Below are 27512 nucleotides of genomic sequence, written 5' to 3'. Positions count from 1 at the left end.
AATATGGACAAATTCATTGACTCTACTCTCTAGTTTGAAGCTTTTACGCCAAATAATGGACGTGTGCTATTTCTCTTTTCCCAAACTGGTTGTCTTTTATTTAAAAGGAGGAGAAGAAACAGCAACGTGTGTCGATACAGCGTTGACCTGAAACTATGAACACGTTCCTTAAACGTTCAGAGAAACTAAGATTCATGTGTTCATGTTCACCCCCTGCATCCACACGGTGCTCCAGATGTTCCTCTCACTCTGGGCGCTCTGTTCTCCGCCTGCAGGGCTGTGGCGCTTCCTGCAGGCGGCGCTGCTGAGGCGCTACGCCGAGGAGAACAACGGCGTGAACGTCGTGGCCGGACCCGTCTACGACCACGACCACGACGGCCTGCGGGACTCCACCGAGAAGATCAGAGAGTGAGACGCTCGACTGTGATTATGATTATGAGATAAAGATTATGAGATAATGATTATGAGATAATGATTATGAGATAATGATTATGAGATTATGATTATGAGATAATGATTATGAGATTATGAGATAAAGATTATAAGAAGAAAGATGTTACATAACTCCATGGAATGAACCGTGTTAAACGTCAACCCGACATCTCTTCATGTGAGCGACTCTGCAGCTGTTTGTAGTTTCATGAAACCGTGAAGACAAAGTCAAGTTTTTAGTTTTTTATGAGAGATGAGTAATGTGCATTTATTTAATCTATGCAGTTGATGTAACTCATCCTCCCTCCTTTCTCCTTCCTTCCTCCTCCTCCCTCCTCCCTCCCTCCCTCCCTCCTCCTCCTCTCCCTCCTCCTCCTTCTTCCTCCCTCCTTCCTCCTTCCTTCCTCATCCTCCCTCCTCCTCCTTCTTCCTCCCTCCTTTCTCCTTCCTTCCTCCTCCTCCCTCCTCCCTCCCTCCCTCCTCCTCCTCTCCCTCCTCCTCCTTCTTCCTCCATCCTTCCTCCCTCCTCCTCCTCTTCCTCCTCCTCCTTCTTCCTCCTTCCTTCCTCCTTCCTTCCTCCTCCTCCCTCCTCCTCCTCTTCCTCCTCCTCCTTCTTCCTCTCTCCTTCCTCCTCCCTCCTCCTTCCTCCCTCCTTCCTCCCGCCTCCTTCTTCCTCCCTCCTTCCTCCCTCCTTCCTCCTCCGTCCTTCCTCCTCCCTCCTCCTCCTCCCTCCCTCCCTCCTCTCTCCTCTCTCCTCCTCCTCCTCCTCCTCCTCCTCCTCCTCCTCCCTCCAGGCTCTCGGCTGACGGCCCCCCCGTGCCGACCCACTTCTACACCGTGGTGACGAGTTGCCGTGAGCAGAACCAGACGGTGGACGAGTGTGACGGGGAACTCAAAGTCTTCTCCTTCCTGCTGCCGCACCGACCGGAGAGCAGCGAGGCCTGCAACGTGAGTTCTGACCACCAGGGGGCAGCGCTGTGCTGTTAGCATCCAGTCTGACCACCAGGGGGCAGCGCCGTGCTGTTAGCATCCAGTCTGACCACCAGGGGGCAGCGCCGTGCTGCTAGAATCCAGTCTGACCACCAGGGGGCAGCGCCGCGCTGTTAGCATCCAGTCTGACCACCAGGGGGCAGCGCCGTGCTGTTAGCATCCAGTCTGACCACCAGGGGGCAGCGCCGTGCTGTTAGCATCCAGTCTGACCACCAGGGGGCAGCGCCGCGCTGTTAGCATCCAGTCTGACCACCAGGGGGCAGCGCCGCGCTGTTAGCATCCAGTCTGACCACCAGGGGGCAGCGCCGCGCTGTTAGCATCCAGTCAGCGCTGTGCTGTTAGCATCCAGTCTGACCACCAGGGGGCAGCGCCGCGCTGTTAGCATCCAGTCTGACCACCAGGGGGCAGCGCCGCGCCGCTAGCAGAGTCTGACCGTCACTGGGTAGAGAAGCCCAAAGTTCTAGTGTTGCACTTCACAACATGTTCTACTGAAAACATGAAACAACCTAAATGTCAATGCATGGACCCGTCAGCTGTGTTGGTTTGAAGGTCAGTGTGACGGCCTCTCTTACCGGCTGCCAGAGGAATACGTTCATTCATTTAACTGAGAAGAGAAACTTGTGAAAAGGTGTGAACCTGTTACTTTATAGTGACTTTTCTTTCAATATTTCATGGTTTCAGCTCCTCAAATTTAAAGGAATTCTCTGCCGTTTCTGTTGTAAGTGTCTGAGGGCTTTATGGGAGGAGCTTAGCGGCCGTGTCGCTGGACGACGGCGGAGGGAACGCCAGTGTTCGTGTTCATTTAAAGCAAAATGGCACAGAATCTGTGTCAAATCAGGATTAAAATCTAACCGGACGGAGTTTGTCGTGCTGGCGTTCAGAGAGTGAGAGACTGTTTCTAAAGATATTCAGGTGATTTATGGAAACCTCCTCGAGAAGTCGCCGCCCGATATTCAGATTTCAGACGCGACATTAAGGCCCGAGTTATCCTTTAACTAAATAAAGGACTAGAGTCCTTCTTCCTCCACCGACCTCTGATGACATGTGGGTTGAACTGGATATTCATCCATTGGTCATGTATTTCTGAGATGGTCTGAGGCGTTCAGGGTCTGAGGCGTTCAGGGTCTGAGGCCTTCAGGGTCTGAGGCCTTCAGGGTCTGAGGCCTTCAGGGTCTGAGGCGTTCAGGGTCTGAGGCGTTCAGGGTCTGAGGCGTTCAGGGTCTGAGGCCTTCAGGGTCTGAGGCCTTCAGGGTCTGGAGAAGTCTCGTTCGTCACTGCTGTTTCGTAATTTGTCCGATGAGGAGTTTCCATGTGTTTGTAAATCAGCTTGCGGATGTTTTCTTTTTGGCAAAGAGTCATATGGGTTGAAGGTCATTAGACGCCAAACATGATTTAAAAGGTCATATTCGTGTTCCTGACTCACGTTTCTGCTGTGAGTCACGACTCGCACTGTCGTGTGAGTCACGACAGTGCGTATGAGGTCATCTCATGGTGCGTCTGAGGTCATCTTATGGTGCGTCTGAGGTCATCTTATGGTGCGTATGAGGTCATCTCATGGTGCGTATGAGGTCATCTCATGGTGCGTCTGAGGTCATCTTGTGGTGCGTATGAGGTCATCTCATGGTGCGTATGAAGTCATCTTATGGTGCGTATGAGGTCATCTCGTGATGCGTATGAGGTCATCTTATGGTGCGTCTGAGGTCATCTCATGGTGCGTATGAGGTCATCTCATGGTGCGTCTGAGGTCATCTTATGGTGCGTATGAGGTCATCTCATGGTGCGTATGAAGTCATCTTATGGTGCGTATGAGGTCATCTCGTGATGCGTATGAGGTCATCTCATGGTGCGTATGAGGTCATCTCATGGTGCGTATGAGGTCATCTCATGGTGCGTCTGAGGTCATCTCATGATGCGTATGAGGTCATCTCATGATGCGTATGAGGTCATCTTATGGTGCGTATGAGGTCATCTCATGGTGCGTATGAGGTCATCTCATGGTGCGTATGAGGTCATCTTATGATGCGTATGAGGTCATCTCATGGTGCGTATGAGGTCATCTTATGGTGCGTATGAGGTCATCTCATGGACAGATCTTACAGACATTAATTGTCTCTGAGAGTAAAACATATTTCTTCTCTTGCAGACGCCTCCGTGAAGCGGCTGCTCAGCGATAAATAAACTCTGCAGATATGTACACAGTGTTCATGAAACTGGAGCTCGGTTTGGAGAACTTATTTGACCCTGAACAGCCACCATACTCGTGCCCCGCTGAGTCATAGTTTAGAGTGTAAACATAAACTGTATAAATATTTTTTTACTTTCTTCAACAAACTCAAAGAGATACTTTTCTGCTTCTCGTCTTCAGACACAAACACGATGAGGAGATGTTCACTCTCTAAGTTTTACAAATGGAAACTCATTAATATGAATATTTGAACGTCTGCCTCCAGCATAATGAGGCCTTAGTGTTTCCTACATGTCACCTCTCCGTCTACTCGCATGGGATTCATGTGGTCCAGACACATTATGTATTAGTGCAATCACTGATGGTTTGAAACTCTTTTTCTTCAATCCTTCATTCGTGCTCTGTGTTTAAGTTTCCATATATTCACACACACACTTCACCAGTCGAGCTTTAATTTGCTGAAAAGAGAAAGTGCGTCTGAGTTCACTCTGAAAAGAGTTCTGAGAATCGTCTTTTTAGAGATGGACATTGTAGAGCAGATGCATCGGATGCAGTCACCTCCTGCTGACGGGAAGCCAGGACACACACTCACACACTCACACACTCCCTCCCCCCCTACACTGTACAGCTCTGTTGGAGTCTCAGCTTCGCCTCGGAGATCGACTCCGGCTGTAAAACGAGTGTTTATAGAAAAACTAAAAGGGTCAAAAGCTCCTCTGTCCGTCACGCAGATGTAAATGTTTCTGTGACCTTCAGCATCATGGAGGTCAATGCATTCAACAAGATATTCATGTCTCGGCTTTCTGACGCCTCCTTTACTTTCAGGATATCCTGTGGTTCATGCGAGTGTTTTCTGATCTGACACAGTTACGGCCACGGGTCGTTTTTTTAGGCAAAACCATCGGAAAGTAGAACAAATACAGACGCCGGCCCGTAAACATCGTTAGTGGATAGAACGTCCTCTGATATTACAAGTCATTGTCGGTTTCAGACTTCCGGGCTAAAAGCATTTAAAGGACTACGTTTCCCTGCATGACTAGCTTAGCATCTAAATGCTAACTTCCTTCTTCTCTTGGACGTTCCTCTCCAGGGGAGAAGACTTTGCTTTGACCTTTTGGAGAGAAAAAAATCTGCTTACTCGCTTTCTTCCTAAGAGGGAGACAAAAAGGTCCACGCCACTCTCGATTAGCCTAGCTTAGCATAAAGACCGCAAGCAGTAGATGGTTACCGGCATGTAATGTCCTTTAAAACCACACAAACATGTGTCCATGTTGGTTTCTGCACAGATTTAGACAAACAAGATGCAACTTGATTATTTGATTAACGTAGCAGGAAACAGTTAGCATGGCTCTGTCCAAAGCAAAAACAAGATGGCTCCCAGCACCTTTTAAGTTTGTAATCTAACTTGTTAGTATGTCTTAATTGATCCTGTAGTTTTATGGGAACTGACGTGCTAATAATGACATTACCGTAAGATCTTTCATGCAACGCCTACACAATATACGCATGTTCTTTGACAACCAGTAGTTTCCAAAACATGGAATGCGTGTTATTGTTATAGTTATTGCATTTTATTGACAGAAGTTTCTCTCCACGGCGTCATGGGAACAAGGTATGATGGGAATCTCCTCTCAGCTGCCAAAACACCGACAGGCTGCGGCATGTCGGCAGTAAACACGACGCATGACTCACTGGGTTCTTTCTCTGCAACACAAACCAGTCTTCAAACCTGGCAACCCTGCAGGGCAAGATCCTCCCTTCTAATCTAAAGATCACCTCCTGATGCGTGCAGATCAGGAGATGGTTAGTTTTCGGGTGTGTCAGCTGATCGTCACGCTGCGGTGAGCATGAATGGAACGTGGGAGCTGGGAGAACCCTCCTGAGCTGGGAGAACCCTCCTGAACTGGGAAAACCCTCCTGAACTGGGAGAACCCTCCTGAACTGGGAGAACCTTCCTTAGCTGCAAACCCTGCAATTTCTTGTCATAAGAGATTCCTTTCAGTTGTTTTGTGTTCAGTGTTCCTATACGATGGACACACAGCACACAACACAGAAAGAGTTCGGACATTTCTTTTTTTTTTATGAAAAACGTTTTCCAAAAGTTTAAATACTTCAGTCTCAAGCAGGAGTCTTTAAGTGCACAAGTCTCTACATGCACAAGTCTTTAAGTGCACAAGTCTCTACATGCACGAGTCTCTTAAGTGCACGAGTCTCTAAATGCACGAGTCTCTACATGCACGAGTCTCTTAAGTGCACGAGTCTCTTAAGTGCACGAGTCTTTAAGTGCACAAGTCTCTACATGCACGAGTCTCTAAGTGCACGAGTCTCTAAGTGCACGAGTCTCTAAGTGCACAAGTATCTACATGCACGAGTATTTAAGTGCACAAGTCTCTACGTGCACAAGTTTCTAAGTGCACGAGTCTCTACGTGCACGAGTCTCTACTTGCACGAGTCTCTAAGTGCACAAGTCTTTAAGTGCACGAGTCTCTACATGCACGAGTCTCTAAGTGCACGAGTCTTTAAGTGCACAAGTCTCTACATGCACAAGTCTCTACGTGGACGAGTCTGTACATGCACAAGTCTCTACGTGCACAAGTCTTTAAGTGCACAAGTCTCTAAGTGCACGAGTCTCTAAGTGCACGAGTCTTTAAGTGCACAAGTCTTTAAGTGCACGAGTCTCTACATGCACGAGTCTCTAAGTGCACGAGTCTTTAAGTGCACGAGTCTCTAAGTGCACGAATCTCTACATGCACGAGTCTCTAAGTACACAAGTCTTTAAGTGCACAAGTCTCTAAGTGCACGAGTCTCTACATGCACGAGTCTTTAAGTGCACAAGTCTCTAAGTGCACGAGTCTTTAAGTGCACGAGTCTCTACATGCAAGAGTCTCTATGTGCACGAGTCTTTAAGTGCACAAGTCTTTAAGTGCACAAGTCTCTAAGTGCACAAGTCTTTAAGTGCACAAGTCTTTAAGTGCACGAGTCTCTAAGTGCACGAGTCTCTACATGCACGAGTCTCTAAGTGCACGAGTCTTTAAGTGCACGAGTCTCTAAGTGCACGAGTCTCTACATGCACGAGTCTCTAAGTACACGAGTCTTTAAGCGCACAAGTCTCTAAGTGCACGAGTCTCTACATGCACGAGTCTTTAAGTGCACAAGTCTCTAAGTGCACGAGTCTTTAAGTGCACGAGTCTCTAAGTGCACGAGTCTCTACATGCACGAGTCTCTAAGTACACAAGTCTTTAAGTGCACAAGTCTAAGTGCACGAGTCTCTACATGCACGAGTCTCTAAGTGCACAAGTCTCTACATGCACGAGTCTCTTAAGTGCACGAGTCTCTAAGTGCACGAGCCTCTACATGCACGAGTCTCTTAAGTGCACGAGTCTTTAAGTGCACAAGTCTCTACATGCACGAGTCTTTAAGTGCACAAGACTCTACATGCACGAGTCTCTTAAGTGCACGAGTCTCTAAGTGCACAAGTATCTACATGCACGAGTCTTTAAGTGCACAAGTCTCTACGTGCACAAGTTTCTAAGTGCACGAGTCTCTACGTGCATGAGTCTCTACTTGCACGAGTCTCTAAGTGCACAAGTCTTTAAGTGCACGAGTCTCTAAGTGCACGAGTCTTTAAGTGCACAAGTCTCTACATGCACGAGTCTCTAAGTGCACGAGTCTCTAAGTGCACGAGTCTTTCAGTGCACAAGTCTTTAAGTGCACGAGTCTCTAAGTGCACGAGTCTCTACATGCACGAGTCTCTAAGTGCACGAGTCTTTAAGTGCACGAGTCTCTAAGTGCACAAGTCTCCACATGCACGAGTCTCGAAGTACACAAGTCTTTAAGTGCACAAGTCTTTAAGTGCACAAGTCTCTAAGTGCACAAGTCTCTAAGTGCACGAGTCTCTACATGCACGAGTCTTTAAGTGCACAAGTCTCTAAGTGCACGATTCTTTAAGTGCACGAGTCTCTACATGCACGAGTCTCTAAGTGCACAAGTCTTTAAGTGCACAAGTCTTTAAGTGCACGAGTCTCTACATGCACGAGTCTCTAAGTGCACGAGTCTTTAAGTGCACGAGTCTTTAAGTGCACGAGTCTCTAAGTGCATGAGTCTCTACATGCACGAGTCTCTAAGTGCACGAGTCTTTAAGTGCACGAGTCTTTAAGTGCACGAGTCTCTAAGTGCACGAGTCTCCACATGCACGAGTCTCGAAGTACACGAGTCTTTAAGTGCACAAGTCTCTAAGTGCACGAGTCTCTAAGTGCACGAGTCTCTACATGCACGAGTCTTTAAGTGTACGAGTCTTTAAGTGCACGAGTCTCTACGTGTCTGTCGATCAGAACTCACTCGGGTTCATAATCTCTTCATGATCACAGGTGATTATCATTAACATTATGCAAAGGAATTTGCATAATGTTGCTGCAGTCATTTTTCTTCTTCAGTGATGAACTGGTTTCAGTTGTATTTTCCGGTTTATCCAAAGATATTGCTCAATGATAAGATGTCATAACTGCTAAGGAGCAATGCAGAGTGTGTTTTGCCACTGAACGCTGCTGCTTCCTGTCGCTGCGTCGCTGCACGGCCACTAGAGGGCAGCGCAGGTTCAAGGTCAACGAGTTCAGAGCAGTCACCTCTGCCTTCAGTCGGTTATAAAACTGCAGAAACCGGTTTACTGGATACACTCAGTAGATGTATGAAGGAATGTGAGCGAGAGAGAGAGAGAGAGAGAGAAAGAGAGAGATGAGAGACGAGCGTCAGCTGACGGCGTTTGCTGGTTTCCGCTCACAGAGGCGTCATGGCGCGTTGTCACAGGGAATCACCGCCGCTCAACAAACACAAACCAAACGTCATGGAAGTTCTCCGACACAAAAGTCCTGGTTTATTTATTCTTTTTTTCAACTCGTCAGCTCGCATGAAAACTGATAAAATACAATTTATAACGGGAAGAATCAGATGTAGTTCAAACAAACACACAAACAGCATATGAAAATATATAAATATATATGAATATAAAAAGAAAACAGGTCACAAATAGAATCACAAATATGCTTGTTTTGCGATCTTAGACATGTGTTATTATACTTAAAAGTTATAAAAAGTATTTTTGTCACATTTAGTTATAAAAGGTGTAGAAAGTCCCTAAAAGTAAATATATATAAATTGCTTAAAGTTATTTTATTAATTAATGAAATATAATAATAATAAATATATATATTTAAATATATATTTTTAAATATGTTTATACTATGTACTATTATTATTATTATTATATTAGTTATTATTTTCTAATATCTTTCTTGTTTGTGTGTTATTCTCTTGGCATTGGAGTCCCTGACTGATCGTCACCATGATCATCTTCCCTTCCTCCTCTCTTAAAACAAGTTGTCTGGTTTGACCACAACGTTCCTGTTTCTCTCCTTAAAAGAACATTTCTCCACCAAGCGACGTCATCACCGGGTCACGTGACCACGGACCGCTGTGATACTCATCCTGTGGACTTCAACTATGTGGAAACGTTGGAACGGTTGGACCCAAAGTGATCATTGACCTGTTTTAGCAGAAACTATTACAGATTTCAGCTTCAGGTCACAGAAAAATCAGTGGAGTAAAAGGTACACTATGTACAGTACCTCTGAGATGTACCACAGTAGAAAGTACACTATTTACCTCTGAGATGTACCACAGTAGAAAGTACACTATTTACCTCTGAGATGTACTACAGTAGAAAGTACACTATTTATGAAGTGTAACTGTAAGTCAAGGCTTTCACGTGCGTGTTCACTTCCTGTATAATATATGAGATAAATATGAGATATCAGATGAAGACTTTTACAATAACGGCCGTACGGACATGATTCAGTTTTAAAGTGAAACTTAACAGCACATCGTTACATTGAAGAGACGTAAAGAGATGGAAAAAGATGGAAATATACATAAATAGATGGAAAGAGACGTAAATAGATTTAAAGAGATGGAAAGAGACGTAAATAGACCGGATGGATCTGGTCTAAGTGGGACCGGATGGATCTGGTCTAAGTGGGACCGGATGGATCTGGTCTAAGTGGGACCTAAGTGGGTCTAAGTGGGACCGGATGGATCCGGTCTAAGAGGGACTGGACTCCTGTGTGATCCTCGCCTTGGCATTGGACTCCATTCATCATCGCTCATTCCGCACCTGAGTTTTGGGAAGCGTCGGTGCAGAACAGTTTCAATCATTGTTCATTGTTCATTGTTTCGGTCTCAGCGGTGCATAGAAAGAAAAGAAAAACAACTAACCATGACAACATTTATTCATTGCGAGCAGTCGCTGAGCCCTGGGGCCAGAAGGCAGCCAGTTAGGATCCTGCGCTGGTTGGGTCGTGTTGGTTCTTGCCTTTGGTGGAACGTGGTTTGTCTTGTTTGATCTCGTCTCATCTCAGATGTCGCCACCGTGCAGAACGTTGCGTCGTTTGCATTGAAACAACGTGGATTTATTTACTGGAGATGAGTTGAAAACCAACACATAATATTTTGTTTATTTGCTTTTTGTTGTAGATTCAGATGAGGAAATTCACAGTCCTGCTGCTCTTATTGTGAAATATGACGCTAAAGCCATTTGGCCAAGCTTAGCATAACAACTGTCCAAAGGTTATCAAAATCCCATCTTCGGATGTTTTACCTGGGAAAAATAAAGAGCTGAAAGTTTTGCTCCCTCCAAAACAGAAAAGCAGCTCTTAGCTGTCGCCTGAGGGCAGGCTGCTTTAAAAGTGGAACTTTACCGTGCATCTGCAGACTAAATGTGGCACATCCTTTTTTCCGAGGAATGGTGAACGTTGACGCCACTGAAAGAGAGCAGTTTGTATCACTTTGGCACATATGGGCTTTCCCACCTTCCCCACCTCCTTTCTGTGAGAGCTGTGTCTGGTCTCACTGTTTGTGCCAAATTACACGACTCAACTTGACATCGTCGCAGCGATAAAGGAGCTGCAGTTCAGGCAGAACCTCAGAGTTGTGGTGATATGTGGACGGTTGAACTACAGGAAACAAGTTGGACATTTTTGAGATGTAGCTAAAGGAGCATTGATGTGTAGTTTGGACTCAAATGATCTTGGTGAGACAACTAAGCCAACACTGACATATCGTGTCTGTCCGGTCTTGCACTGCATTCTCTTGTAAAACGAGTCCCGGAGTAGAAAACAAGAATTGCACAAGAGTATTTTCTGTCAATACAGGGTCTGCTTGTGTGAATCAATGACTTTAGCAGTAAAACAGTGCAAACCTCCAACTGTAACTTGTTTTATTGTTCAATAAAAGTCTCAAAAATAACCTCCTTCATAAATGAGAATCTGTTAAATGTGCCATGTTCGGTGCTTTTAAGTCTCTTTTTTTACAATCCATGTTTCATTGCCTGAACATGTAACGGTAAAGAATGTGGACTCTGACCTATGGCTTTGAAAAGTCAATGCATCGACAAAATTGAATCAATACAATTGTTGGTTGCATTACTGAAGTAGTAAATCTGCAAACAGCAGCTTTTTTAGATGCAAACCTCTAGTCTGGTCTGCAGCCGGCTGCTGGGTGCTTCCCATGAAATAAAAGGTAAACAGTGTGCGAGCCATGTGTCGTTGTGCAATTCTGACCGGCTGCCTTCAGTTAGCAGAACCCGCTCTGTCAACAGAAGCATAATTTCACCATCACACGAATCTCTCATCATGTCGTTACTCATAGGGGTATTTAGGGCATTTATTTGTGTCCCAACAGTCCCTTGCAATAGTTTAATGCAGGCTTGTAACTTCTCATCCCAAAGAAAAGACAACTTGTTTATCAGATCAAGTTGAAGGACTTAAATCAATAAGAGAAAGTCATTCATCAAATAAAGATGCAACACTCAACTATCTATCTGTATCTATAAAGGGTAGGTTACCTGAGCATATATGCTCTTTTGCAGCAGTGTCTTGTTAAATGGTTTATTAGAAAAGCAAAAACTAAATATATGAATGTAATATGATATGAATCTTTACTGCATTGTTGTCAGCCATTCATTATTTTCCTCATGTTTACATTCACTGCTACATTAAAGCTACACCAATAACTAAAAGGTGAGCATTGTTGAACAATCATTTCCCGTCTTGTCTCTGCAGAGTGGAGAGGACGAGTCGCAGTGGGTTGAAGACCTGCTTAAGCTCCACACGGCCCGAGTCCGAGACGTGGAGATCCTGACGGGCCTGGACCTCTACCGGGCCACCAACCTAACCCTCACCAGCCTGCTGAGCCTCAAAACCTACCTGGACCCCTTCGAGAGTGACGACTAGAAACACAGAGAGACAGACACACACATACAGGATGTAGACCTTTGTAGAAGTCCTGCATGCTCACTGCATACTGCTGGACAGCCAGCATGTCGTGGTTCCGCTCCTGAGGAACTGACCGAGAAGTGCTTGGAAAAGGGATCAACATGTTTAACAATTGAAAAAAGTAAAATAATGGTTTTAGGCAAGTAGTAGTTTGGAAGATTGCAACAGGAATGTTCAAAAAAAAAAAAAAAAAACTAGCACAAGAAAGATGCAGGATGGCGGACTTTCTCGACCGCTGCAACTACACATTTCATCAATACAGTTTATGCAGAACATCATCATGCACGCACGAGGGACCATTTATATTCCTACTTACCATTCTTTGCATGCTATACAATTTAAACATTTTTGAAAGTGTCTTTCCTTACTTATAAAATACTCTGAAAACTTGCATTGTATCAGCTAATCAGTTTTTGTTGTTGTCAACGTTATAATATCATTGTGAGGACTCAAACTACAGTAACTCTGAGTACACTTCCATGCCGAATGGAAATAAGAAGTCGCCGGACTGAAAAGGAATAGTTTGACATTGAGAAATGCATTATCATTTTTGCTGCGAGTTGGATGAGATTATTGCTATAGTTTAGCATAAAGACTGAAAACTCTTTGTCCAAAGGTAACAAAATGTGCCCACCAGCACCTCTAAAGCTCACTGTTCATCTAAATTGTCAAACCTTTCCTTTCAAACAAGATGCAATATATATATATATATATATATATATATATATATATATATATATATATATATATATATATATATATATATATATGTATATACCAATATAAACCTATATAACATGCATATACTCATATAAATACACAGGGCTCAACGTGATTACACCAGAGTCAGAAAGTGTCTATAGGCCTTAAAAATGATAGTAAAGTATGTAAAATTAAACACTAAAGAAAAAACCCTGACCCGAGCATTTTATATGCTTCACCTCCTTTATAATTATTAAAATCATGATTACTAGAAATGATTAACATAAAAACGCATAACACAAACAAACTATTGCCCCAACCTTTTGACCTACAACATGCAATCTCAAGTATTTTCTTGTGGACTGAACAGTCTCAGTTTTAGACCATTTTAAACATATGGTTAACGATCAAAACAAGAAAATATGTAATTTTTAGGAGTAATGGCTGTATTGTCTTTTGGTACTTATGACGGAAAAATCTTTACATATAAAACACAAACTCACCAACTACAATAATGTCCTCTCTGTTTTTACATTCTTCTTCTCATCCTCCCCCCACCCCTCTGTCTCAGCTGATCATCTAGGTGTATATTTCTATACAATTTGTCATATTTATTACGGAGCATCATAATGATAATAGCACCTCTTCTTACAGAATTAATCCAGTGTAACAGATTTGGCCCCGTTTACTGAAATGTTTTAGAAAAAGATCGTTGATGTGCTTTTTTCAGGGAGGTGAACAACTGATGCTACCTTAAAGGAAATAGGCGTATTGTTATACTTTTTACTCAAGAGCTTTGCTGTGGGAAATGCAGCCAAACCACAAGACAGAGATTTACAACATCAATTTTTGAGACAGGTTTGAAACATGTTCCATGTTAAATTAACAATCCATCATCTTTTGCTCTGCACATCTCTGGAACATGCCCAACTATGGATCATAAAACATGCCCAACTATGGACCGTGACATGCTCAACTATGAATCTTAAAACAGGCCCAACTATGGACCGCAACATGCCCAAATATGGACGTGCCCAATTATGAACCGCAACATGCCCAAATATGGACGTGCCCAATTATGAACCGCAACATGCCCAACTATGAATCTTAAAACATGCCCAAATATGGACCGTGACATGCTCAACTATGAATCTTAAAACAGGCCCAAATATGGACCGCAACATGCCCAAATATGGACCTGCCCAATTATGAACCGCAACATGCCCAACTATTGGTGTGCCCAACTATAGAGTAGTATGTGATGATGTATAATTATGGTCGTGCAGCATTGTTGGCATCCTATGTCTTCACAAAGGACAGATAAACTACACCTTTAAGAACCAGGCTGTACAACACAAGATGTTTCCTTTAACAACACTGGTTTTCAGTTTGTCACCTCATCTCATTATTCAACCTCCTGCATTCACATGTTTCACTCAGATAAAGCAGTCCGAACCTGTATTTTTTCATGTTTGGTATTTACTTTAGCAACGTTTCCCTGATGAGTTAACATAGCTAGCTATCAAGGTTATCAATAGAACAAATAGCAGATAATCAATAAAATGACTCGAGAGCTTGCCAAACGGTAGACGAAGCCATGTTTATCCCTGTGGTCTTTCAAATAAAAGAGAATTGAAAAAACCTGACTGGACCTGACAATTATTGCATCTACAACCATCCCACAGCTGCAGTGAGATTTGATTGGCTGTTGATTTACTGATATTCTTTCTTGCATCCACATCTGCAGAGTTCCTGTGGTTGCTCACCCTCTGTAGAAAGCAACAGAGGATTGCTAAGAAGCAGCATTGCCAAAGTAAGGTGTTGATGCCTCAGCGCTGACACTTTCGATTTTTATGGTTTTTGAAAATGGGTGACTGGACTATTCTAAAATGATAGTCAACCTCAGATCACATCAAAGAAGATGTGTTTAGTTTCGTCCAAGGTAGCAGGTATATATTTGAGAAGTGTTGTTGGAGCCTCAGTGATATTACATAATCAGTTTCTCTTTGCACACTGTGAATTAGATAACCTTCTATTCAACAACGTTGTGATATTATTTCGAGCGAATATGCAACAAAGCAGAATAAAGCTGTAATGTTCTGCCAACCAGAGTTGGCCCTGAGCAAAACAACCTGATTACCTCATGGTTCAACAGTCAAGAACATTCAGAACACAAGTAGGTCTTTCTGTAGATTTCTACGAAATTCATCAGAAGTTACTATTAGATAATGTGTCATTTATGTCCAAACATAACATTTCATAAAACTTGTAATACAATAAATCCTCCTCCTAATGTCAGTAATGAACTGGGGAAGTGTCATGGTGACATCTATGAGTTAATTGTTTTACCCTATTCACCTGTAGAGTCTTCAACATGTGTGTAATGTAACACAACATCTCTTTACCGCCATTTTCCCTAAACAAATACAAATGTCTCACTGAGCCAGGAATCTCTCCAGTAGCACACAGTGGCTAGAACACATATCTGGTTGTGGTTGTTTATCTTTAATTTGCCATTTGGGACATTATAAGTGCTTTACAGTAGGAGACGGCAATACAGATAAATTACTGTTACACGTAATTTAATATTGCAGTATTGATAAACAATATATTGTGCAATTGTCATATCTTCTGGAAAAAATGAAATAACAGAAATGTATTTTCTTGGGCTAATCCAGCAAATTCAATATTGTCTACATTTTAAAGTCTTCCTCAGCACTTCTGGTTCCAAAAAACAAGATGGCGACGGACGGAATGTTGAATTTAAGGCTTTTAAAAAGTCCACAAACCAATCGGGCCCGTCAGGGTGACTCCGTTCACTTCTTATATCCAGTCTGTTGCTCCACTTTATTGCAGTCCGTGCCAATCGGAGGAAGTCTTTCAGTGCAAAGGTTCTCGTTTTTCACAATCCAAAAATATAATATAAGTTTATGAAGTCATTGGTCAAGCTCAAGGTTTCCGATGAATCAATGGTACCATCCAATCGTTTGACGCAGCGAGTGCACAGTCAATGTTTCACATCATCTAAACATCATTAATAGTCCATTATCAGCTATCAGTTGCTGCAGTTAATCTTTATACCTGTCTCATAAACCAATCAATGTTTCCAAAGTTATCAGCTCTTATTGATATTTACAGCAATCAGACGTCTTACGTTGGACGTTTGAATCTATATGGTGGCTGTTTGTTTGTTAAGTGTATTCCAGGTCAACGCTTGGCTCCTCTTCATCGCGCCTGCACCAGCTGAGTTTCCAGAGTTCATTAAAAAGTCACATAAGCATCGTCGATTGGCGGACGCGAAGACGCAGAAACGTGAATTTATCTCGGCGTTCCCGGCAATCGGTGACTTATCTGTTGCTCACGCCTACAGTCCAGAGGTCACTGCTGTGCTACTTAGCGGAGCCGTGTGCTCCTCTTCTGTCTGTCTGCTGCCTGGTCTTCTGTCTGACAGATTGTGTGACCGCCACCTTTATGGGAATAATGGCTTTTGTGAAGGGGCCGCAGAAAAAGAAGATTCTCGTGAGTATCTGCTTTTGGTTCTGAATTGACGGATTAATTAGGAAAGACATGATGCACGGTCTCAGGTCTTCTTCGTTCAATTTAATAATGAAAATAGATATAAACAAGATAGCATTAGGAAAATGTACCTCTTACATTAATACATCGTCATGTTACATGTCATTTAATAATGCAGCATTGATAAACAATATATTGTGCTAATGTCATATTTTCTGGAAAAAACAATCGAGAAATTGGAAGAAATTCGATTGGATGAAACAGAACAGAAATGTCTGTTTTTTGAGCTAATCCAGCAAATTAAATATTGTGTAAATTAAGGACATGAATGTAAAACTGTATATAACTTTTATACTGGCACAGTGAAGCACATATGTCTTTAACACAGGCTTGTCTGTGTATCCTCAATACATCAGAGATGTTGATGAAATCGGTACCTTGGTTTGGCAAAACTCTGATACCTTTAATATGGTCTCGTATTTCCCAGTATGCACTGCAGAACTGTTCCCATCATGCATCCATCTGCAGTCTTGAGGACAGTTCATGCATGTTTGCATAATAATAGTTTAGCTTCCAACCACATAACCAGAGATCATTACAAAATGATTGGCATCGATTACTGATTATTGGTTTTATTTCCTGGATCAGCTACAGACCGAGTTAAGACATAATTCCACTCCAGTTTTTTAATGATTTACTCGTTTTAGTTATAAGAAGATTAACACATTGGAATAGGAGACTAAAAATGACATCATCGCTTTTCATGCCCATATGATCCATCACAAAATGTTTCATTTTCTTTGAGGGACTTCTTTCTCTTTTTTTCTTTGCTGTGGCACCAAACACGTATATTTTATTTTGAAAGCGCGTTGGCTGATTCCATCACCGGCTGCCCCTTTTCTCGGTGCACGATGCTGATTACGATACAGCCTCTCCAACATGAGCTGCCGTTTGTTTGTGTCAGAACAAACTATAAGGACATGTATCTTTGTGTGTGTCACAGGTCGGTGTCCTGGCTGTCTCCATTGTGACCCTAATCCTCGGACTTGGACTTGGTCTTGGACTGGACTTGCAGAAATGTCAAAACAAAGGTCCCGTAGGAGACAGATGCACATACATGTCTCTGCACTCACAAGCGTTCAAGCATCAGACACAGCATTCACATACTTGCCCATCACGCCAGTGAAGTGCACTGATGCCTGTTGTCTGAGGCGCTTTCAGTTTTCTTTGCATGGACCGACCACATATCATTGCAGGGTGTAGGTGTTGGTGGTTGAGGCCTTTGCTTGTTGTTCCATCAAACGCTGTTGAGTTTTCTCTGTGTTACTCCCAACTCGTTAAATGCAGTCGCCGAAGCTCTAAATTTGACCTCATGGATCCCCGTATGAGGAGCATCGACTAGCTGCCGCATCGACGCGTCGGGAGAAGGAAAGCAATGATCGTTGCATCGTGGTTGCTTTAAAAAAAACAATTGAGACAACGTTGTAGTTTCCTTAAGCCGCTGCTGAACGTCACTGAGGAGCCATAATTTACTTCTATTGACGATGACTAAACTAACTTTCGCATTCGAGACGTTTGCTGACGTTACAACATTCCTGAGAGGCGCTGTCAGCTGCTTGTAGAGCAGAGGGGAAGAACGCACTCACAAGGACCGTTCATGCTCTAGGCTCTGACCGCTGGTTTTGCTGACTCAGCTTTGCGTTTCTGTGTGACTCAGCTTTTTGACATTATAAGCCTCACGCTAGCGGCTCAATGTGCTGAGTCATATCTAACTGTCGTTTTCCGCTTGCTGCACAATGCTAAACATGGAGGCGCACAGCAGAGGTGTTCAGAGAGGAAACGGGGACTCGGGTTGTGTCTTGGTCGTACGTTACAGGCACTTTAAAACAATGTAATTGCACTAATTATATCTCATGGAGAAAATATTTTCTCCTGGAATACAGTGACACTTTTAATCACGTTGAAACACGTGGCTACGTTAGGTGTGTTAGGTTTAGTAAAAAAAACAGACATCATGGTTTGGCTTAAAACAAAGCACAACAAAAGTGCTTTATTCACACCGGACATGTCCTGCAGACCTCCTGATGTGAACTCAAATAAAACGCACACATCCAGTTTGGCTTCATGGCTTTAACGTCATTATTAAGAGACAATGCTGGGACCAACGTATACAAACATTTATAGATATTAAGCCCAAAATGTGCTGATGTCATGTGACCCCACATGATGGTTGTGCGTCTCTGATGACGACTCCTCATGTGGTGTCACATGATGAGGATGTCATGTGACCCCACATGATGGTTTTGCGTCTCTGATGACGACTCCTCATGTGATGTCGAGCTGTGAATCCAAAAAAACACAGACCGAGCAAAACCCGAGGAAATGATGACGAGACACGGGAAGATGAGAATAATTAAATCTGCTACTGAGACTCATAGAGAGGGGAGAACAATATAGAATGTATATTATAAGTGGCAATTTTCATAAGAAAAGTCAATATTTTAAGATTCTTATATTGTGAATTAATCAATATTTTTGCCAGAATGTTGAAAGTACTATTCACAGGGTAAAGAAAAAAAGTAATACTATCATGAGGACATTAAAACATGTGTAAATCATAACAGTACGAGAATACATTGAGAAAGACGTCATTACAACATGAGAACAAGGTTCTAGTGTTTCAGGGAAAGTGTTTTTATTATATTTTTATATCCTCCTCCTCTTCTTCCTCCTCTTCTTCCTCCTCCTCCTATGCTGGCATGCAACAAAAAGAGGCCCTTTCAATACCTGAGCTCTGATTTTGAAAACTGAACTATTGCGCAACATGTGTTTGCCAACGCGGGGAGTCGGAGCCGAGAGACGGACATTTGTATTTTGCCGTATTAAATAGTGGTGGTTACACAAAATACTTTTTTAAATGTGACTACGCCACATTTTAAAGAACTGTTGTTGTGTTTTTATACAAAATAAAATCAAAAAACAGCAGTGTGGATTAAGACTGCAATCTGAGTTTAAAGCAGATTTATTTTCAGCAGAATGTGTTCATGGGTTTGGTTCAGAAGCTGTTAGATGTGAGGTCTGCTTTTGGAGAATAATCGTTAGCCATTACCTCCCAGCTCCTCACTGTGCAAACACAGCTGATGACTGGAAGCTTTTTCCCTCCGGAATAGATTAAAGGTCTGACAGCAGACGCGTCCTCGGTGTAACACGGTGACTCCAGACGTGGAAGAAAGAAACTTGAAGTACATGTTATTCCTCCATGAGCTGCTGGACTGAACCCTGTATTTATAATGTATTGTCAAGTCATGATTATGAAAATGTTTCACTGTCAGAGAAACATTCTAAACTCTGAAAACTTCTTAAAATGTAAATACAAAAAAAGGAGGCAAATGCTAATAGTATAAAACAATATATAAAACAAGGCACATACATGGGAGAACATTATTGCACAGTTATCAGTTTCACAGTGAGTGTATAAAGTGCACTATTATGCATTGTTGTAAATATTGCAAGTTTGGTAGTGACATGAAGTCACAGCAGCAGTTTAGAATAAATGACAACGATGGCAACCATAGGAAACACAGTTGTTGTCGGGAAGACGATGCAAAGACGCCAGCTGGACGCCATCTTTCATCCTCTCTAAAGAAAAGGTGTTGCCCTGTCTCCCTGTCCTAGTCGTGCCCCAGACGTCCTGCAGGGGGCGATGCTACGAGCCGTACGACAGCGACGTGCCCGGCTGCAGGTGTGACCAGAGCTGCAGCGCCGGCGGCAGCTGCTGCTACGACTATGACGACATCTGCACCGTCCCCAGTGAGCCGCCGCCGCCTTTGACCTTGACCCTTTTTGTTGTCATTTCTGTAAATCCATCTTGGGTCCCTGCAGCCCAGCAGTGGGAGTGCACCAAGCTGCGCTGCGGAGAGACGAGGCTGACGCAGAGCCGATGCCACTGCTCCGACGACTGCCTCGGCGCCAGAGACTGCTGCACGAACTACAAACATGTCTGCCACGGTGAGACGGGAGAGGGCATGACGGAGGGTAGAGGACAGGATTCGGTCTCCGACCCCCGTCTCTAGATTAAGTTCTCACAACTAAACCGCACTCTCTGAGACATTTGGAGGGAAACACGTTTTCTCTCAGATTACGATCGAAGGCTTTGTGCTTTATCGTTGTCAACGCAACAAAAGACGAGATGAAGCTACCTGGTCGGGTTTCATGAAAAACATCACGAGATGACAAAGAAATTGAAACAAAACCTACAAAACAACTTTATGTTTCAAAAGTACTTGGTTGTGTTCAGGCAACAAGGTACTTGCTTATGTTCAGGCAACAAGGTACTTGGTTGTGTTCAGGCAACAAGGTACTTGGTTGTGTTCAGGCAACAAGGTACTTGGTTGTGTTCAGGCAACAAGGTACTTGCTTATGTTCAGGCAACAAGGTACTTGGTTGTGTTCAGGCAACAAGGTACTTGGTTGTGTTCAGGCAACAAGGTACTTGCTTATGTTCAGGCAACAAGGTACTTGCTTATGTTCAGGCAACAAGGTACTTGCTTATGTTCAGGCAACAAGGTACTTGCTCATGTTCAGGCAACAAGGTACTTGGTTCACACAAGACACAAACAGCAGTCTGTAGATGATCAAGTTGAGCAACCCAGTCTCCAAGAAAAAAAAAATCCCTTACAACAAAACTGCCCTCTCAAGAATGGAAATGTATTTTCTCCTGCATTAGTTTGAAATACTGTAAATTCAAGTTCCTTTCAGTATCTAAGAGCCTCTTGTGATAATAAACCACAGTTTATACGTTACCAGGATCTCTCAAGCGGGGGAGCTGGGGTCATTTAAACATGTTTAACACAGGAAATGTGATGCAGGCAGAGCCACTTAAAGGTTTCTCCACACATCATTTGATGTTTAGTATTGAGGTTTTTGCCGGAGATGAAGACGTGGCCCACATCCTGTTTGAGGCCTCATGATCATCTCATCAGGTGTTTAGAAACGTTTGACTGACGAAGTTGATCTATTGAGCCGACAGGTGTCACTTCAATGTGATGTGCCGTCACTACTATGATGCACTCTGTGTTTTCACCTGCAGGAGAGAGAGAGTGGGTGGAGGACGAGTGTGAGGATCTGTCGGCGCCCTCGTGTCCTGCAGGGTAAGAACATGAAACCAAGACTCCACAGACAAAACACGACATTGTTGAGATGTTGGTCTATTTTCCTCAAGTCTTCTTTCAGAATCGTGGCAAGAAAACATCCAAAATACACATTTAGCTGTTTATTTTACTACTGTGTCTAGTTGTGTATGTGCATTACGCAAATGAATCAACAGTTACCATTAGAAAATACCTCTTCTGCATATGTAAACAGAATATTTCAGAAAACTGCAAGTGAGTCAAGTTATCATTAAATGTATTACATTTTACTTCAATTTAATTTATTAAATTGCGCTTTTAGCTGTTTTCTTGCCTTAAGTTATCAGCCCTTCATTAACCACAGAATGAAGTTGAACTAAAATATCTCTCTCCCAATCAAAGGTGTTATAAAGCGATTACTTTTTGACTGAAATGTCTTCAGACTTCCATAAACTCGACATGTAGAGTAGAGGGTGACTGTGGCTAAGTGGTTAGCACGCCCGTCTTTCAATCAGAAGGTTGGAGGTTTGATGTTTGAGCCCCGGCCCCGCTAGTCCATGTTGTTGTGTCCATGAGCAAGACACTTAACCCCTAATTGCTCCCCGTTGCTGTGTCTGCGGTGTATAGAGCAAACATATAAGTTGCTTCGGATAAAAGCGTCAGTTAAATGTAATGTAAACTCCTAAACTCTTGTGCTACTGATTGACCCTGAGGTGACCCCTGAGGCGACCTCTGCATCATCACCGTCTCTGTGTGTGTGTCTGCCTCTCATCTAGTGTCCTCCTCCTCTCCCCTTGATTCCTTTCCTCCCTCACAGCCTGAAGCAACAGCCTCTGCTCCTCGTCTCTCTGGATGGACTGCGGGCTGAATACCTGCAGACGTGGAGCGCTCTCATCCCGGTTCTGGACAAACTCAGTGAGTGTCACCGACTCTGTTCTGACCCCTTTTCAACCTCCTGCATGAGGTTAGCACTGTGCAGCGTCCTGATGGAGCTCAAGAGTTCATGAAATAAGGTCGAAGAGAGAGAGAGAGAGATCTTATCGAAGTAAAGCTCGGTTGATGTAGAGGAGCCGGCCCGAGGCGCCGCGATCGGACCTTTTCAGACGTGACCGTGCACAAATAGTTGGCTGATAAAAGCTCTATTCACACGTCTGGGGTTTCACAAAGAAGGGGAATTCGTTTTTTTAGATGCTTTAGAAACAAGAGGTCTAAAAAATCTAAATATGTTTGCAGCCAAATCCAATAGTTTACAGGATATTCAACCTTTTGGTTTTGACTCGTACAAAGGCAATAAAGTAGTCCAGGAATATGAGATATTGAGTTCACGATTACAATCTCATTGTGGAGGTTTAATGCCGTCTTTGTTGATTCTTTACAGTTTATTTTGTTTGTCTTCCCTCTGGTCTTTTCAGAGAATAACACAATGAACGCCGTGTCATTAGCGTTGAGAATCAACCGCTCCGTGCTCAGGATGCGATGCCGAGTACGAAGAAATGCAGAAAGACCTCAAACTCGTCTGATCACTGCAGGGAGCCAAAGGGGTTTCAATCAGCAAAGACAGATAGCAGATCATTTGTGTTCCTTTTACAAACTCCTTGTATTTGGGCCAATTCTGAGCATTCCCAAATTATATATTATTTAATTAGGTTGGCTTCCCTCCAAGCATTCTTTAGTTTCAGTTCATGTTGTGTTTTGGAGCTTTCCAATGAATTTTTCCCTTAGAGACATCAATGAGTTATTTGATCGCTGACACTTCTAGTGAATTCTCTGAATCATCATGAACTGATGAAGCCTCTTGAATAAGAACAAACTAAACTACTTCAAGACAAAACAAGCCCAGCTGCCAGACAGATCTCATCGCTCATGAATCATCAAGCAAAATGAATGAATCCGTCCATGTCCATCCATCACTGGAGAGGTCTTCAGCGGATGCCATATCTTTCAGCTCAACAAGTCGCTCATGTAGCAGCTAATGTGTTTTTTATCTTCTGTTGTTCATGTTGCAGAGCAGTGTGGAACATCAGCACCGTACATGCAGGCAGCGTTCCCCAGCAAGACGTTCCCCAACCACTACGCCATCGTTACGGTAAAGACTCAACGAAGTAGAAACCTTTGAGTGCTGATTTCACACGTATGTGGTATCTCTTGTGGAAAAAACAAGCATGTAAATTGCATTCTTCTGCAACTAAACTGCATTCTATGGTTGCAGTTTAAAGAGAAAAATCCAACGAAACTACTTGGTCATGTTTTGTAAAACCTCTTGTTTTGGGGTTTGTTGCATCATTTACGTTACAGGTGTACATTTTAACTTCGCACATGACACGCACAGCGGTCTCCAGGGTTAAAGTTCTTCATTGACCAATCAGCAACCTCCTGCAGTCCTCAAAAGGCTTCTTGAGGCTCCAAACCCGTTTCAGTCCTCTGTGTTGAAATGGCCAACTTTACAGCAAACATGAACACTTCTAAAAACCTGCTACAAATAACAGTTTTGGTCTCTATAACTATTTCCCTTCAATTATATTAAGATTTAAATGCTGTGCATAACAAGGGAATGGCTAACTTGAGCGACAGCGCCAACATGAGTTTGAGATTCGTGGTTTTGGATGAAATCTTTAATTATTATGAAATTTGGTCGAGAAATACATGAATGTTTAATTAGTCCAATACTTTGGGTTAAGACCAAATCCCTGCAAAACGTAGACATTCCCATCAGCCTCGGCAGTGGTTGCGTTTTTCAGGATTGAAGGATAATTCATCGTCATAATGCAACACAACACAATTGCAGTTGCGACCGGCTGCTTGAAACAGTTGAACAATAAGTTTGAACACCCTGTCAGAGGTCTGATGGCATTAGGCTGTTAACACCTCACATCAACATGCTCCTCTAGAGGATGACGCCAGTCGCATTTGAGTGAAACCGTATGAGTGTTAGACTTAAAGCGTGTGTTCCAGGAACTCTCCTCGTCTGAACCGATCATTTACAAAACATATGAGGGAATAATAGCTTTAAATGACAGGACAGCTTGGTTTAATTTTCAAATACACTGGCAGGTATTTTTCCATTTTAGTGTGCCGACATTATCACTCTGGATAATTGTGACTTCACACCCGATCTCAATTAAACGATGACGCATCTTACAGCTGCTCTATTACAGACGCATTTCATGGAGAAACTGGTTAATATACAAATAACTTTTTCAACATGACATACTCCTCATCCTCTCTACTCTCATCTCATCATCTCCTCTCCTCACTTCCTAGGGTCTCTATCCAGAGTCCAACGGTTTGATTGACAACAGTATGTTCGACCCGGTGTTCAACGCCTCCTTCAGTCTGTCCGGTTCAGAGAAGGACAACCCCGCCTGGTACCTGGGTCAGCCTGTGAGTCTCCTCTGCTTCATTGAGATTACATCAAGTTCACCTTTAAGTTTAAGAAGCAAACTGGATGACGGATTCAGAGTGTTTCATTTGAACTGTGACGTCCTTTCTCGAGGAATGTTTAGTTTTTTGAGTTAACACATAATGTTTTGGTTTTGCCAAGAAAAATGGCGTCTTGTAGTTGAAGATGTAGAACTTCCATTGTCAGATGTTTGTAGCAGGCAGTTGTGTTGACCCGTCCGGTTGGTCTTTGTAGATCTGGCACACGGCGAAGCACCAGGGCCTGAAGTCTGGGACTTTCTTCTGGCCGGGATCAGACGTCAAGATCAATGGAAGCTTCCCCGACATCTACAAACCATACAACGGGTACGCCGGACACAGTCCGACAACACGTCACTCCCGTCTCCGACTCTCGTGAGAGTTTAGAACGAGACTTAGGGTCCAGGCTAAACAAAAAAAGCCTGAAGATGAAGATATTATCACGCAAAATGTGTTACCGTTGTTTATGGTTGTGTTTGCATTGCATCGCCATGTTCACGACATGTTGAACTCCGACATCGGCTATACACGTCAGTGTTTTATATTTGGATTTGAGTTTTAAACATCTTGGCTGAAACAAACACTGTGATGTAACCGTATCATCACAAACTTCCTGCAGCAGTAACGTTGCAGATAAGCGCCGCCTTACTGTAAAGAGGAATGTTGAGTCAGTTGTCGACCTTTCCTAAAGGTCACTGTGCTTTTTAACGGAACACAAAGTCTCTGTCTTTTAAGAACAGAACGTTTTGTTGGCTGTCTTGTTGATGTGAAACAACAGAGCAGTTCCCACCCACTTATCTGTGAGTGTGTGTGTGTGTGTGTGTGTGTGTGTGTGTGTGTGTGTGTGTGTGTGTGTGTGTGTGTGTGTGTGTGTGTGTGCATTCTGAAATCATCACAAATCTTTGCAAAAACTGGTATGTTGGGAGTTTATTTCCTCGATAAGTGAGGCAGATATAACTAGTCAGTCTCTTATCAAAGTATAAAGTTATTTAATCTCTTAATTAAAGTTTTACAATTGTCTAAAGAAAACAGCCGAGGCAAAACTGTTGTTTTCAGGCATCGGTCAATGTTGAGATTTTAGGCTTTCATTTCTTCTTTCAGAATCGTGGAAAGAAAACATCCAAATTACACATTCATGAGTTTGTTTTAATGCTTTTGTCTGTAGATTTCTCCAGAATTCCCAAAAGTTTACCATTAGATAAGATAGTGCCTCATTTGCACTATTTAAACAACCTTTCAGAAAGATCTTAATAGAAATAATCAAATGGGGAAAGTTCATCCACCTGTAATGTCTCCATTTAACATTCACATCATTCTGTAAACACATTTTAAGCTGGGAACATTTCACACACGCTGTTCAATCTTTGATCCGGATGACACATTGAGATCTCTGGAGCAATATCAATAAAAGTACAAAGCATTGATATATAGGCCTGGGAATGGTTGTTAATGGTTTCACATCAAGGCCTATCTAAGCGATTATACGCAATAAAGCAGCCGTAACAGGATAAAGTGCTGCACTGGGCTGATTTTGCAACACAGTCGGGGGGAGAGTGTGTTTATTGCTGCGTGGGATGGAAGATGACGGTTTCGTTGGGAGAACAGATGTTTTTAATCATTACCGACTTTAAATGATCACACTGTTGAAACTTGTTCCTGCCGTAGAGTCGCTCGATTAGGACGTGTTTACCACCGGCTTTGATTGCGGTTGATGGCCATTCATATTGCATTCACATCCTGGAGTTTATTTACTCCTTTAATTGAGATCTTTTTATTCACGCGAGAGCCATGTTCTTCACATAATGAGGAACCTGGAAAGTCTCTTAGTCTGGAATAATGTGTTTGGAATAAAAACACTCCAGAGAGTATAATTACCAGTAAAGGTCACAGGAACCTTTTGTATCTGTATAGCCCTGGCTCCCAAAACAAAACATGCTTTGTGAAGATAAGGCTGCACTATGAAAGGACCCAAAATCCACAGTATGTTCGCCCGTGTCTCCTACAAAATAAAGTGCCCATACAACAGAATTCTCAGTTACATTCAGAGAGAAATGTATTTTCAGTATGTTGTAAATTGTTGCAAGAAATAAGGGTCCCAAATGAAGTTCTTTCTGAAGGTTCTAGCCAGAACAATTTGCTTCTGAAGAACCATTTTTTGAATAAAAGTTTTTCAAGAGTTCTTTGTAAGATTCTGGGTTTTATTAAGAACCCTTTACATCCAAAGAACCCTTTCTGGAAGATGGAGTTCTTGAAGGATTGTTGAAAGTCTTGGCGTTAAAAGATCCTCTCAGCCAAACCCCGAAAAACTGATTGAGAACCAGGATTTGAATGGGGTCCCTGTCGATGGGTTCTTGTTAGCACCCTTAGCATGTGGACATGTTCTGGATAGAACCTCCAGAAAGGGTTCTGGCTCGAACCATTACACCATAGAAGGGTTTTTTCTATAAAAAAAAACTCTCATGGGGTTCTTGGTGGAACTTTTCAGATTGTTTTGGGTATAAACCTTGTATGTCCAGTTCTAGGTAGAACCTTCAGAAATGGTTCCAGAACAAAAACGGGTTATCTTATGAGGACAAGCCAAATAACCCATTATAGTTCTAGTTAGCACATTGTATTTGGTCTGGTTCAGTACAAACTCCAAGGTTTGTCTTAAAATATCTATGTTTGCTATGTCATTTAAGTTGCAGACGTAAATTAAAATAAGTCAATGGTGACTTTTTTCTTTTCAGGAAAAATAAGCTTTTATTCTGAAAGCGGGTTCATTGAAAGTCCTCAGCTGGCTGGCCGTCCATAAAAAGCTGCCACATAATACATAACA

General features: G+C 42.8%; 2 protein-coding genes across 2 annotated transcripts in view; both read left to right on the top strand.

Annotated features, from left to right (window-relative positions):
- The window catches only part of enpp2l (ectonucleotide pyrophosphatase/phosphodiesterase 2-like), a 34854-nt gene extending 22716 nt beyond the window's left edge, over positions 1 to 12138 (top strand). The window contains exons 23-25 of the mRNA XM_079232050.1: positions 276 to 408; positions 1227 to 1380; positions 11719 to 12138. Coding sequence (XP_079088176.1) covers positions 276 to 408; positions 1227 to 1380; positions 11719 to 11889 — 458 coding nt within the window. The 3' untranslated portion in view covers positions 11890 to 12138. The remainder of the gene's footprint in view (positions 1 to 275; positions 409 to 1226; positions 1381 to 11718) is intronic.
- Positions 12139 to 16113: 3975 nt separating this feature from the next.
- LOC306748735 (venom phosphodiesterase 1) overlaps positions 16114 to 27512 on the top strand; it is a gene marked incomplete at both ends in the record, with an annotated part of 31940 nt that continues 20541 nt past the window's right edge. The window contains 9 exons of the mRNA XM_079231947.1: positions 16114 to 16152; positions 17153 to 17240; positions 19825 to 19959; positions 20032 to 20157; positions 21238 to 21298; positions 22095 to 22192; positions 23284 to 23363; positions 24539 to 24658; positions 24912 to 25021. Coding sequence (XP_079088073.1) covers positions 16114 to 16152; positions 17153 to 17240; positions 19825 to 19959; positions 20032 to 20157; positions 21238 to 21298; positions 22095 to 22192; positions 23284 to 23363; positions 24539 to 24658; positions 24912 to 25021 — 857 coding nt within the window. The remainder of the gene's footprint in view (positions 16153 to 17152; positions 17241 to 19824; positions 19960 to 20031; positions 20158 to 21237; positions 21299 to 22094; positions 22193 to 23283; positions 23364 to 24538; positions 24659 to 24911; positions 25022 to 27512) is intronic.

Source organism: Taurulus bubalis (assembly GCF_910589615.1).
Source record: "Taurulus bubalis genome assembly, chromosome: 16".
NCBI lineage: Eukaryota > Metazoa > Chordata > Actinopteri > Perciformes > Cottidae > Taurulus > Taurulus bubalis.
The sequence above is the reverse complement of the archived record's forward strand: the minus strand, read 5'-3'. Positions and strand labels throughout refer to the sequence as shown.